This window comes from Crassostrea angulata, chromosome 4 (assembly GCF_025612915.1).
Source record: "Crassostrea angulata isolate pt1a10 chromosome 4, ASM2561291v2, whole genome shotgun sequence".
Classification (NCBI taxonomy): Eukaryota; Metazoa; Mollusca; class Bivalvia; order Ostreida; family Ostreidae; genus Magallana; species Magallana angulata.
The window spans coordinates 41,786,042-41,799,538 of NC_069114.1; the positions used below are offsets into that span (position 1 = coordinate 41,786,042).

The 13,497-nt window shown below is 32.9% G+C and overlaps 1 protein-coding gene across 1 annotated transcript; it reads right to left on the reverse strand.

Moving 5' to 3' along the window:
• Positions 1-857: 857 nt before the first annotated feature.
• On the reverse strand, positions 858-7,263 carry LOC128182534 (solute carrier family 23 member 1-like). Its single transcript, XM_052851212.1, has 11 exons — positions 6,839-7,263; positions 6,240-6,397; positions 5,878-5,990; positions 5,615-5,691; positions 5,153-5,334; positions 4,434-4,554; positions 4,185-4,341; positions 3,453-3,706; positions 2,873-3,149; positions 2,594-2,689; positions 858-2,141 (listed from the first exon to the last, which is right to left on the reverse strand). Exons 1-11 carry the CDS (start codon positions 7,193-7,195, stop codon positions 1,942-1,944), a joined length of 1,992 nt encoding a protein of 663 aa, XP_052707172.1. The 5' UTR covers positions 7,196-7,263; the 3' UTR covers positions 858-1,941.
• Between the last annotated feature and the right edge of the window lie 6,234 nt (positions 7,264-13,497).

The window sequence follows — 13,497 nt, forward strand, 5'->3', positions numbered from 1 at the left end:
CCCTCTGAAGTCCTGAAAAAAGTCCAGTAAACCCTACCTCTGAATAAAGTGAAAAACTGAGAGATTTATAGTGCACTTGAGAGACAAAATCGATGAAACATTTTGTATTGTGCCAATAAATATGGATTAAAATGCATTGGAAAAATAAATATTTAGGATTATGAACAACTTTAAGCAATAAACTGGTATTTTTGGAATGAAATATTTTTTGTCGCTGGTCGATTTCTTTTTGTCAAATTGAAAGAGAGCTAAAGTTTGATTGTTTGTATGTAGCATCATTAGCGTTCATCCTTATTTTGGATGGAAACGTTGGAAGATAAGGTATTGAATTTGTTATTTTAACTCAATTGTTTATTTTCTAGAACTCAGATGTGCAAAGTCTGGTAGACCCGTCGTGAGAATGAAAATGTATTTGGTGTATTCAGTCATCTACAAGTACGTGACACAAAATATATCTATGTAGGTAATGCAGACTACTTTTTATGAAAAGTTGAAAAAATGGGAGAATAACCTACATGGACTTATGTTTTTTTAAGTTTAAGAGACACACAACAAAATCGCAATAGGTGAAACAGAAAAATAAATTTTAATAGAAGTTACGGTAAATTACTTATAACTACATGTTGGACGAATAATGAAAAGAGCAAAAGAATGAAGATAAAAGAGGTTAATTGTAAATTAATGGATTTATTTTTTATCTTCTTTTTTTTTTGGGGGGGGGGGGGGGTGGGTAAAAAATTAAATCGAGGTACTCTAAGTTTACTGTATTTATATATATGTTTTGTTTTATTGTCTTGCTTCTATAGCTTAAGTCATATTAAGTAATAGTGTCTTAACATCAGCACAACGCTACAATATAAAGTGGCATTTCTTTATTTTACCATTCATTTTCATAATTTTAGTGTACATGTAAGTTAAATCAAATAAACAAGGAGATACCTTTCATTTCACAAATGACAACTAAAATTATTTTTAATTACATGATTTTATAATTGCATAATTACAATGATGTTGTGTTTCTGTATAAACCACGTTTTGATATAGCGTGATACTTCTGCGGTTCTTATAAAGATTGAACATCTTCAACTATTTTAACAGTGAGTAAAAGTACCCCAACATTTCTAATGGTGTTGATAATAATCTACATGGTATGACAAGGAATATAAATCGATGTTTATATCAGACTCTTTCAGTTCTATTTTATGAACACAAACAATTTAAACGATGCAAGGGACCGTCATATTGTAAATTTTGAATTTACTGGGTGGGTGTAAATACAAAATTTACAACATGACAGGACCATGGAATGTTGAGATATGTTAAGTTTTTGCGGGTTATAGTGAAAATATCATTTACATGCATAAAGATAACTGACATGTGTATCGTTTATAAGGATAGCAACTAGTTTTAAAAGTGAATCAGATGCAAACGATTGCTAATGAGGAGAACATAAAAGATCTGTTGTCCTTATTTTGAATTTTGAACTTTACTTTTCGCGAACAGTTTCAGGATGAAGGATATTGAATGTTAATATTAATGGTGACTAGTTTCATCCATGCAATGATATATCAGAAAAAGTGATTTCATTTGAGGTTGATAAAACAAAACAGTAGGTTTTAAAATAAGTAGAATTGTGTTCGGGAACGGGAGAAAAAAATATTCAATTATGATTCTACTGGTAACATACATATTCTGCTGTCCTTTATATATATAACATATATTACCTCATTGGACGGGGTAAGGGGTTGCATGGGTAATTTCAGTTTTATTCTTATTGACACAAAAATAAATATTCAAAAAATTGATGCATTTAAATATACATCTCTTGTGTCAGTTTGGATGTGCAAATGACAATTTCGTAAGTGAAAGTTTCTGTTTATTTCTTTATATTTTCATATAATAAATTAAATAGTATTCATTTTTGAATGAATTGACATTGACCTAGTTAGCTTTCTTGGTTTGATTTGGGTTGTAAGTGGGTAAAAATGGAATGTATGACGAAATTCGGTATTTCTTCAGGATTCTGGTCAGACATGGGATGTCATAAACCTCCCGCCCCTCCTCCAAATTTTCGTCTTGATCCGCCCCATCTTCATCGTTCCCTCCCTGCCATATCAACATACCACGTTCCTTCAGAGTCCCTATCAAAACGCGATACAGAATTTTAATACCAAAATTAAACAATAGAAGAGTTGCAGATTATTTCGTTTTAGTTTCCAGTTAATCATATTTTACCAGAAAGGTTAAAACATTATTTCAGGCAATGACATGTAAAGTTTATAAAAATGATTTCAACGTCATATCGACGATTGTAAATATGTCATAAAAATAATAGTTTTGCTACATTTGTACTTCTAGAAGTTGAATGCGTTTATCAAGTACTTCATAATAAATTTTCCTCAGAAAAACTTGACCATCTTTTACTTTTAGATCAATAATCAAGTTAACAAGTAATGTCTCTTTTTTATATGGTATTCCCCCTGAATTTCCTTCGCACTAAATTAAACATCATGTTCATTAAAAATAGGGAAGGAAACTCTTTACAATTCAAGCAAGAGCTTAACATCATAAAAAAAAAAGAATGTTCACAAACCTGGCACAGTATTGTCCAAAATAAGGGCAATAAGAAAACCAGAAAAATTCGGATTTCTTGTCAACATCTTCAAAAAGTTGTCAGCATGATCACTCCCTAATGGGGAAAACATCAAAACATTTTCGTATTTTAAACAAAACAAACAAAATCAAATTATTATCAACTTCACAAATATATCAGTCCTATTATTTATGCAATGGTTTGGCGCTGACCAATTTACAGATAGTATCATAAAAAAACAATAGTAACACTAAAATCAAAACAAATATAAGAACTTACCTGTATGGATGACGTCATCGCCATTTAATTTTGACCAGTAAGGAATGATAAGACCCCATAAAATTGATAAGCCTATGATTGCAAGGTTTCTGGTAGAGTTCATGTCAATGTACTGCAGGTTTCCAAACACAAGTCCAAGGAATATACCGAAACCAATGACCTGCAGTCCTCCGACCACTGGGTAGGGGATGGTTATGAGGACACTGGTGAATTTACCAAAAACAGCAAGTACCATTAGCATGATACCAAGCATCTGGAAAATGATTCTGCTTGCCACCTAAAAACAAAGGTAAATCCCCTGTTCAATCTAATTGGGATTTTTTCTTTCAAGAGATCCAGATCTTTTTTCTTGTACATTTGAGATTTGTATTTTGAGACAAAGCTACAACATAAATGTGCACGATTTCACATTTTCCTCAACAAATGGTTGTAGAGTGGACACGAATTATCCCCTAGCCTTTCAGGATAAGGGTTACCAAAGAAAGCAAAGTACATGGGTCCCCACGAACAATGATGATTCCACAGTACCCTTGATATTTCATGTAAATATTATTTGCAATGAATAAATAATAAATCGAACCTTTGTTAGACCGATGACTCCAATGTTTCCAGCATATGTCGTTGTCCCGTGAGCTGCGCCCCAGAAACCCGCCATCATGCTCATGAACCCCTCTACTAGAATCCCCCTGTTCATTGCATGGACCGGGGGCGAGGGAACACGCACCACTCTAGCAACGGCGTAATAGTCCGCGATAGAATCCAGTATAGAACCAATGGTGGCTGTCAGAAAGGCCGAGAAAACGCCGACATCAAAGCCAGGGGTCCCGTACATGCCTAGAATACAGTATGTATGGAAGATAAAGGTAGTATGGGACACATGTCGATATTAATGTGGATAAAAGTATATTATTATCATCTAATCAAAATATTTTCACCGGTTTAGAATTTTTTAATGTATAATATTTGGCAAATATGTGAATTTGCCGCTACACTATCTCTTTTTATTATGAAAAGTGTTTGAAGATATAAGATAGATGATTTGGTTAACATATGAATACTAGCAACTTAAACTACTTATCGTTTAAGGGCAAATGTTTGTTTATATCTGTTACATAAGATGCTTATAGTTACATTGTATGACTTTTTGTTTTATATGCAACATAGATTTTGCTTATAGAGTGCGAGAAACATGTAATCTTATTTTTCACTAAACGAGATTTACTAACAAACCAATTTGTTAAATCATGAGAGAAGAAGTTTGGCCGGTTATTAACTTACGAATAAAAATGCAAAGAACATCGATAAATCTAACCAGGGTAAGGAAATATAAACCAGGGTGTTTTGTGGATAACATCATTTCTGGTGTCAGTCCGGGCAAAAAACTCCGGACTGTTCGGATCGTCACTGAACACGCCCATATTTGTCAAAATTACACACGTTGTCCATCCAACAGTTGCGGCAATTAACATCTAAAGATAAAGGATACTGACGGTTACGTACACCTTACCAAGAAATACTTCAGTTCGAATATTTCAGAATCTAGATTTATACAATACGTAACCGAGAAGACTTGATGTAGTGGAAATCGAATGATGTGAATTTTTTTCTTAGGCGTCCAAAGAGGTATTGGCATATTCCATCGGTCCATGTACAGAGATAAGATGAGAACGATGCCTGCAGTGCTATTGTAAAAAAATATACGGTTAAGTCTTTAAAATTCTTAAGTTTCTTTTACACAATAACGGAAAACCATTTTAAAATCAAGGCAAGCAATGCGTTTGAATACAGAAATAAGGAGTCGTTTTTTTTTTTATTTTTATGAGAATATCAGGTTGGGATAAAATCTGAAAGGGCTTCCTAGCAAATTTGGACGTTCCGACCGTAATGATCTTATCATAAACGTCAACGAGGGATTCCTTGTTAATTTTTTTTTTTCTTTTTTTTTTTTTTTTTTTTTTTAAAGTATTGTATTTGCAGTTAAATTATTGATATCAATTATTTTAATTATGAAAAATACTAATAATTATTTGCCTTTCTAAGAGCCTACGTTATTTAAAATGACATGTGCATTTTTTTTAAAATCCACACTGTATTACTACGCGTCATCGAGCAACCAATGATGCTGCTGAACACACCCATTTAAGACTTTGTGCCAAATATTTATTTTATCGAATTACAGAAACAAAATTTTATTTGAAGTTCTATCACAGACAAAGGCACTGGAAAATTTATATCTATTACGAAGATAACTATTACAGAGAATGCTTTTTAGAACCTTACAAAAGGGAAACACCCCAATGGGTACTGCAGAACTTGTACGTGATGGTATAAACGTTGATTCCGATCAGAAGAATTGTGGGAATGACTGTGATAGGGCCAATGAATCTCAGCAAAAACCCCACGGTTCCTGTTAAACCAACAAACATGTGTAGGAAACCCGCCAGAATTAACGCACCAGACATCTGTTAAAAAGGAAAAGGTGTTTACGCAAATAGTTCAGTTAATAAAAGTATCTTCAAGTTGTTTTTTACACAAACAAATATTAAATAATATCAATAATGACGTCATTCAAGTATAGCCCAACTTAATGAAAATTAACGCTGGGTTTTGTAATTGTTTGTTCCTATTATCATTGGTCTAGGGCAAAAGAAATTAAAAGAATGTTTGTTGCAAATAACCAAATAAGTACTTTTCAATACAAATGCAATGTACATAATGTAAAATACTCTATATAAAATACACCTGCAAAAATCTGGGAATGATGACTTCTTGGAAGTACAGATCCTTTATCACCACCTCACTGACTTCAGAAACGTTACCTTAAATGAAAAGCACTTGCCTTTTGATATATAAACTGTCAAGCTTTTAATGATATTGAAATCATTCTCGCAACACTAAACTGTCAAAGAAAGGTAATTAAAAAAAGAAAAAAGAAAGAAAGTTAAACGGATAGAACGATAGATAGATAGATAGATAGATAGATAGATAGATAGATAGATAGATACCGATTGTTTGATTATAATACGTATGGATGTCTGGGCATGCGTATTGTGGCACATCAAGCAGAACCACAAGGGGGAGCACATAGGATGCAATAGGGCCCTGATAGACGGGCAATCTGAATTTTGATATGAAAATATCAATATTAATTTATTAGTACATGTAATTAATATTTAATGAATTATTTCAATAAGACATGGAAAATGTATTCATCGTATTGAAACATTGATGTATCTAGTTAAAAATGGTTTATGTAATTTCATTAAGTGCTCAAATCTTTATATAAAACTTTGGTATTCTCTCAATAAAAAACTATAAATTTACACATTATTAATCGCATAATTTATCAATTGTTCATCAGTCGTACCTGAATCCCACGGTATTCTGCAGAAAGGTGCACATTCCAGACATGAGGAGACTCATTGACATGATAAGTGACTTAAATTCCCCGTGGTTTCTGGCGCACATAACTTCAGAAACCAGCATGGTGGATTTTATACTCGATTTCAGGCATAGAAGGCATTGCTACAATAAGTTTGAGCTCAAAAAGAAAACTTACACACTTCTATCAAAAAGCTGTTATACAGAATAGTTTACCCAGTTGTATGCATTTAAAGTCCAAGATACATGTAGGTTTTCCTCCAGAATCATAAATTTTAGTGCAGATGTTAGTGACGGATGAGTACGACAGAAATTGATTAGCAATTAACAATTAAGTTTTCGTCTTTTATTGTATTAGAGCCTGGTGTTATTTTGAAAATTATTTCAGGTACAATAAATATTTTATCATAAATCTAACTGATTTAGAAAACAAACAACATTCAACTTAGTAAAACATATAACACAAAATTTAAGAATATATACGAAGGCAGTACATTTTGGCATTGTTGGACATTTTTAAAGTCCTAATTTTGAATTATGCATGCAATTTATTGTTTAAAAATCTTCAAAAGTGAAATGTGTTACCTGAAAACAAAAGAAAAGTAAAAGATGAACAGGGGGGCTTTCGCTGACTTTATATATCAGTCCCTGGCGTTCGACTTTTAAAGTCGGTGCATCCGTTTCTTCGTTTAACATAGGATCTTTTTCTGAATTGTCCATGGCAAGGATACTGTCCGTGGATGCACTGCCATTTTTTACAGTCTCTTCCTTTACGTTGATGACCGTTGCATTGTTTTCGTATTTGCAATTGAATCCATCGACATAGGGTGGAGGAGGAGTCGGGGGCTGGGAGTCCGAAGAATTCCTATTACTTTTTGTATCCATATCTTTTTGGTCGACGAGGTTCTCAGTGAAACTATTAGATTTGTTACTTGCATCCATTGGTGATATTTGCTCGGTAAAAGTTGATCAACTAAAACCTTGTCATCCAGGTTGACAGTTTTACTTTTATTCAAATGAATTCAGAAGTCATGACTTTAAATAAATGTCTTTTTTTCGGCCATAGATATTCGTGACTTTCAATAGTGAGGTAAAATTTATTTTTACATTTTGAAAAGGTCAGCTTTAAAAGGGTGACAATGAAACTATATATGTTTAGAACTGAGGAGTCTTTCGCACGTCCAATCTGTTTAAAATCTTTGACCATGTTCTCTAATGCATTTGTCCATTGGTTGAGGTGATTTGTATTTATATTTTGAGACCACTGGCATTTTACAATCAGCTGGAAGCTGGCCTAGCCTCTGAAAATCAGGAATAAAATAAATTACTTTTTAAGAAAAAAAAATTAAATAATAAACAGACGGATACATGATTTTCTATTGAATCATAGCCCGAAACAAACTCCGTTCAATTTCACTAGTTCCTCGGGTCACGTTGTTTACTTTACAACTATCTGTGTAGTCTATTTATAGAAGAGATAAACTATAGAAAACTCCAGCTTATTTTTCTTGAATTGTTATATTATATTGTAATTTTCATAATTAAAAAAATATTCTAAAAACTAATATGTTCATATTTTATGAAGACAATCGTTATCTGTTTATCCCGCAGAAATGCAAGTGCACGCTTATCCCGCAGAAACGCATGTACAATCTTAAAACCCGTATCAAGACAGACAGCGCTCTTGAACCGTTTGTAATTAAACTGAGATCAGTATCACAAGTAGATTTCCTGTCTAAATGTTTGATGAAAACATTACCGATGACTAGCTTCTACACGATAAATACGCTGCAAATATGGCTACTTATTATGTAAAAATTATTTCACCAGGCTGAAGCTAGCAGCCACTAACAGCAGTCACTAAGCCCGTAGAAGCTAGCAGCCAATAAGGAAATTCATCAAAGTACTTAGAGTACTCGAACAGAAAATAATATTTTACTTAATTATCGACATTATAATTAATATCAAAATGATTAATGCTCAATAATTTGTACGAGCATTGACGACTTCCGAGGCAGTAAAGCTCGCCTGGATAAGAGTTATAAACGCGTCTTTGTTGGAAAGAAATGAAATACGTCTATACGGGTCATAAGTTATGCAAATAATGTTATCCTAAGTGTAGTCTTATTGATACAAATAGGAAAACTATAAGCATCGTATAAAGTGATATGCAAACGTATTATGATATAAAAGACATGATAAATTAAAGTAAATTAAAAAGCATAAAACGATACAAGTACAACAAGCATTCTGAGAGTATTGCATAAGCAATACACGTCCCCTACCGGTCTGTATTATTCTATGAAAGCTTCGAAGCATACATCTATTTCAAAACTATTATAAACGAGATGCTATGCTTTAATCAGAGATAAAAGAACAGAGGAAATTCAACTACATTGTTGATATGGAAATGAAATAAAAAATGGGTAAAATGCTCTTTATTTTATCTCCTGTAATTTCGCCAAATCCATTTAGTATTTACTGGTAGAAATTTGTGAAAACAATGCACTGCTATGCAGAATATTATTTCTTGCTGTCGTCTGTACCCCGAATAAACAGACCAACCCAATTACGAACCCGATTGTAATAATACAAAAAAACCTGTCGATTAAATTTACAACACAATGCTTGACACTATTTTACAGAACTTATTTGATTGTTAGAAACAATAAAAGGAATGGTACAAGTAGTGCACGATATTATTACTGACTACAGGCTTGGGGTAATGCTTAATGTAAGGTAATGCATTGCAATGCATTACATGTTTTCAAAGTAATGCTAGTAATGTGTAATGCCACAAAATTAGCCTTACAACACAATTTTATAACACTTTAAGGGTGTTGTTATTAAGGGTTAACAATTTACTCTTTTGCACTTCAATAAAGAATGTGTCAACAATACACTATGCCCCCAGGATTATATAAGTATCAAAACAATCTATTGTTATAAGAAGTGCTAGACACCCCAATCCCCTTCCCTTCACTATGTCCCAATAGAGTAGAGGACAGACATGCATCTTTAAAAGCGAAAGAATGCACTGTCCATCCATGATGAAAATTAAAACCACTTCCAATATTATAACCCATTTAAAAATAATTTCTCTCTCTCTCTCTCTCTCTCTCTCTCTCTCTCTCTCTCTCTCTCTCTCTCTGTATTTTATATTAATTATATTAGTTTGGACTGATAGAAAATACAAGATTCATGTATTTTTTCAATTATAGCACTTAATATATCCTAATATAAAGATTGCCAAACAATCTTTCAGTCCCAGCTTCCAATGCTCCTGTAAAAGGTTTATTTAGTATAGCTGGGAAAATTTTCAAACTAACAGGAAGCAGTTAAAAGATTAACCCTTTGAAACTTTGATCATAAAGTGCAAAAGCAATCATTTTTCTTAAAGTGTCCTCAGTATAAAGAAATCCGATTAAAATATATTAAGAAATATAACTGGCAAAAACCCTCTGTTTATGAATTAATACAATTAAGTATCCAAAATAATAAAGATTTGTGTAATCTGGGGACATTTATATTTAGCTTTTAATAACCACAACATTATTCCATAAATTGTTTACTGTTTTGCATGTAATTCTGTGTCTGTATTTCATACTTGACACTGTTTTATGCCAAATGTCTATAAATATCTATTTACTTATGTAATATGTTGTTCATAATGCCACAAGATGATTATATATTGAGCAAATAAAGAATGACTTATATAGTCATTGAATTTGAACCTGATACTAAACATGAACCTATAGATATGTTAAAGAGTTTTTTATATTTGAAACATTTGTAAAAACTCCTTACTAGCTTATTTTTTTAAAAAAAAAAGTAATGGTAATGGTAATGCATTACTCTACTCATGTAATGGTAATGTTATGCATTACTTCAAAAAAATCAAGTAATGGTAATGGTAATTTAATGCCCAAATTCATGAAGTAATGGTAATGTAATGCATTACTTTACAATGTAATTCGCCCCAAGCCTGACTGACTACATACTTTCCTCGTTTATTCAATACACGCCGAACCCGATAACGAACCCGAACATTAAAAAATTGAAAACGCATAAAGAAAATAAGTGTGGAAAACTGAAGTGGGACAGACAGACAGACAGACGGACTGACGGACGCAGAGGAAAGCTTTAGTCCCCTCCGGTGAAACCGGTAGGGGACTAATAAAAAACCCCAGCCAATCCAGTGTGGCAAGATAATTCGTTTACATCGAAGCTGAACATGTGCGTGTTTAATAATTTATCCTATCCTCTTGCCTTTTCACTCCCCCCAGAAACAACATCAATCGAAAATAAAAAAGACATCGTATTATTACGTATATGAGACAATAGAACACCCAGCATTGTGATTTTATTCTCATAGAAAATAATCATATGTCGCAGTCAAAAACAGCAAAAATCATCACGTGAAATTGGAATTATTTTGTCTCAGCCATGTTTTGACGTGAACCTTCGAAAATAGAGCAATGACAATGAAAAGGGACGGTTTAGCTCATCCGAACTTTGTCATATTTTAGCATTTCACAATGATATAGGAGTGAAAGGCGGGCCATTATCTCTTTTATCTTTGAAGTGTGCATCAAACGGATATCTGGGCAGTGTAGGGGACCTATGGGACAATTATGTACCAGTCCCAAATTTGGGCCGTAGGGGTACCACCAAGTGGCTCCCAGGGGTTCTGGCTCATTTCAGGGGTTTATATCTCACTTGAGATTGACCACAAGAACTTGGAAACACTAGGATTAGGTAGAGGACCTCAGGAGGTATTCATAATAAGCGTAAGAGGGCACCTATGACCCCTACAAGGGTTCAGTTAGCTCACCCGAACTTTGTCATATTTTAGCATTTCACAATAATATAGGGGCGAAAGGCGGGCCATTATCTCTTTTATCTTTGAAGTGTGCATCAAACGGATATCAGGGCAGTGTAGGGGACCTATGGGGCTATTATGTACCGGTCTCAAATCTGGGCTGTAGGGGTACCACCAAAATGCAAAGTTCGGGTTAGCTAAATAATCTCGTGTAATTTTTCTGCAAGGTTCATGTCAAAACATGGCTGACACAAAATAATCCAAATTCATCTTTGGATTTCTTACGTTTTGGTTTTCGATTGAGGGTAATTTTTTTATGAGAATAAAATCACAATGTACGAAGTCTGACCGTCCCATTTTTGTAATAATACGAGGATTTTTATGATTTTCGATCATGTTATTTTTGAGAGAAGTAAACAGACTTCGGGATCAATTTTTATGCATAAGAATAGACAAATACCAATATTCAATGAATTCATTAGACACAAACGCATTAATACTTTTTCCAGGTGAGCTTTACTGCCTCCGAGGTTGTCCATGCTCAGAGAAATTATTCATGCATTAAATCTTCTTGATATCAATTAAAATATGCAGATAATAAAGAAAATATAATTTTCTGTCCGAGTATTCGCAGTACTTTGATGAATTTCCTTATTGGCTGCTAGCTTCTACGGGCTTAGTGGCTGCTGTTAGTGGCTGCTAGCCTCAGCCTTGTTAAATAAAATTTGGAAGTTCCTTTCTATGGCCGGAAAAAAGATAAAAATTTCATAGTTTAAATTATCAATGCTATAATATTTAGTATTTTTATTGTTAAATCGTACACAAGATTTACTTAAACATAAATACTTCGGATGTTCAATCTATACTACTATATTAAGATAATAGACTCGAATTTTTGGTCTTTAATACCGAGAAATTGGAAGAATACTGTCTTTTCTTTTATATGTTTTAAACATTATTGGTACTTGATTTGTTTTTATTTGTTTACCAATTTGTTTTTTTTTTCTCAGTTAAGCTTTGCTAATTAATAAATAACGAAAATTCCTCGAAAAATCCCGGAAATCACATTTTACAATCTTGCGCTTGCGCAATACATTCACGCTAACGGGATCTTTGGTTTATGTTTCCACACACACACACAATATTACATCTGCATGAATAAACTCAGAAATGATAATTCAAATACGGGTAAATTTTCACTGGACTTTTGCTATATATTCTGTTCATATATATATATATGAATGATTTCTTATGAGAGAAAGTATAAATTAATAACAAATATACGTTTCAACTAAGTACTTACAATGTACTTTTGTCTTCGTGATGACAAAAAATATTTGATTGCATGCAAAAAAGTTACATTTAATTTGTTAGGATAGTGAAGATAGAATATGATTTATCGTAAACATAAATAATGTCCAACGGACCCAGTTTTACAAAGAAAATACGTGTACGTTGGTGAAAAGGTGTTGAATTCTTTCATTTTATGGATTAAAATTTTTAGTTTAAAGGTATTTGCAGTCTCAGAAGGGTTTGTTGTGATGAATTTGAATGTTATTTTCAAGGCGACTTCATTAACTTTCTCCAAAATCGTTCCGGGGCGATTCCGCAATTTTCTGCTACATTACGGGTATAAGGAGGCATTCTAACTGTGGTGAGGGCCTTTCCCAAGACACAGATTTTTCAAACTAAGGAAAGTGTAGTGAAATTAATAGCATTATTGTAGACTTATAGCTTTGTTATGTAAATGTCAATAATAAGGTGAAAAAAAATTATTTAGCTAAATTGTAGCTGTAGAATAAGACCATAAAACCCTGAACAAAGTATTCAAAGATGCTGTATTCACACTGTATGCGTCTTGTCTTGCCCTATCATTTAAATGGTGAATATATATATTATAGCAAACGTCTTCTAATGTCATGAATGCCCTCGCTGGCATTTTACCAAAGACCAACGCATATCTTTTTAGGAACTAATTCATTAAAGTTGGCAGGCGATATCCGCAGTGGTCAAAAAGTGAAGACAACAAGTTGCTGTCCTTTAAAAAGGACTGCAATACGTGGACCATATGCATGTGTTTCCAACGAAAACGTGAAAGTCTTAAGATTATCTGAGATTCCTCCGACTCTATCCCCCTACTTTTAACCACTAAATTTGTATGTTGTATTATAATGAGATGGAAAGTCAGGTCTATACATACATATATATATATATATATATATATATATATATATATATATATATATATATATATATATATATATATATATATATATATATATATATATATATATATATATATATGTGTGTGTGTGTGTGTGTGTGTGTGTGTGTATAGACCTGACTTTTCATCTCAGAGTTTAGGTTCATACCCCTAAAATAATTATGATCTTTATTAATGAAGACTGCATGTATAGTATCA

Coding starts and splice junctions, on each gene's coding strand:
- LOC128182534 (XM_052851212.1), bottom strand. CDS start 7,195: ATGGATGCAAGTAACAAATCTAATAGTTTCACTGAGAACCTCGTCGAC. Junction 4,555..5,152: donor CATTGGGGTGTTTCCCTTTT/GTAAGGTTCTAA, acceptor TTTTTACAATAG/CACTGCAGGCATCGTTCTCA. Junction 3,150..3,452: donor GAGTCATCGGTCTAACAAAG/GTTCGATTTATT, acceptor CTTTGTTTTTAG/GTGGCAAGCAGAATCATTTT.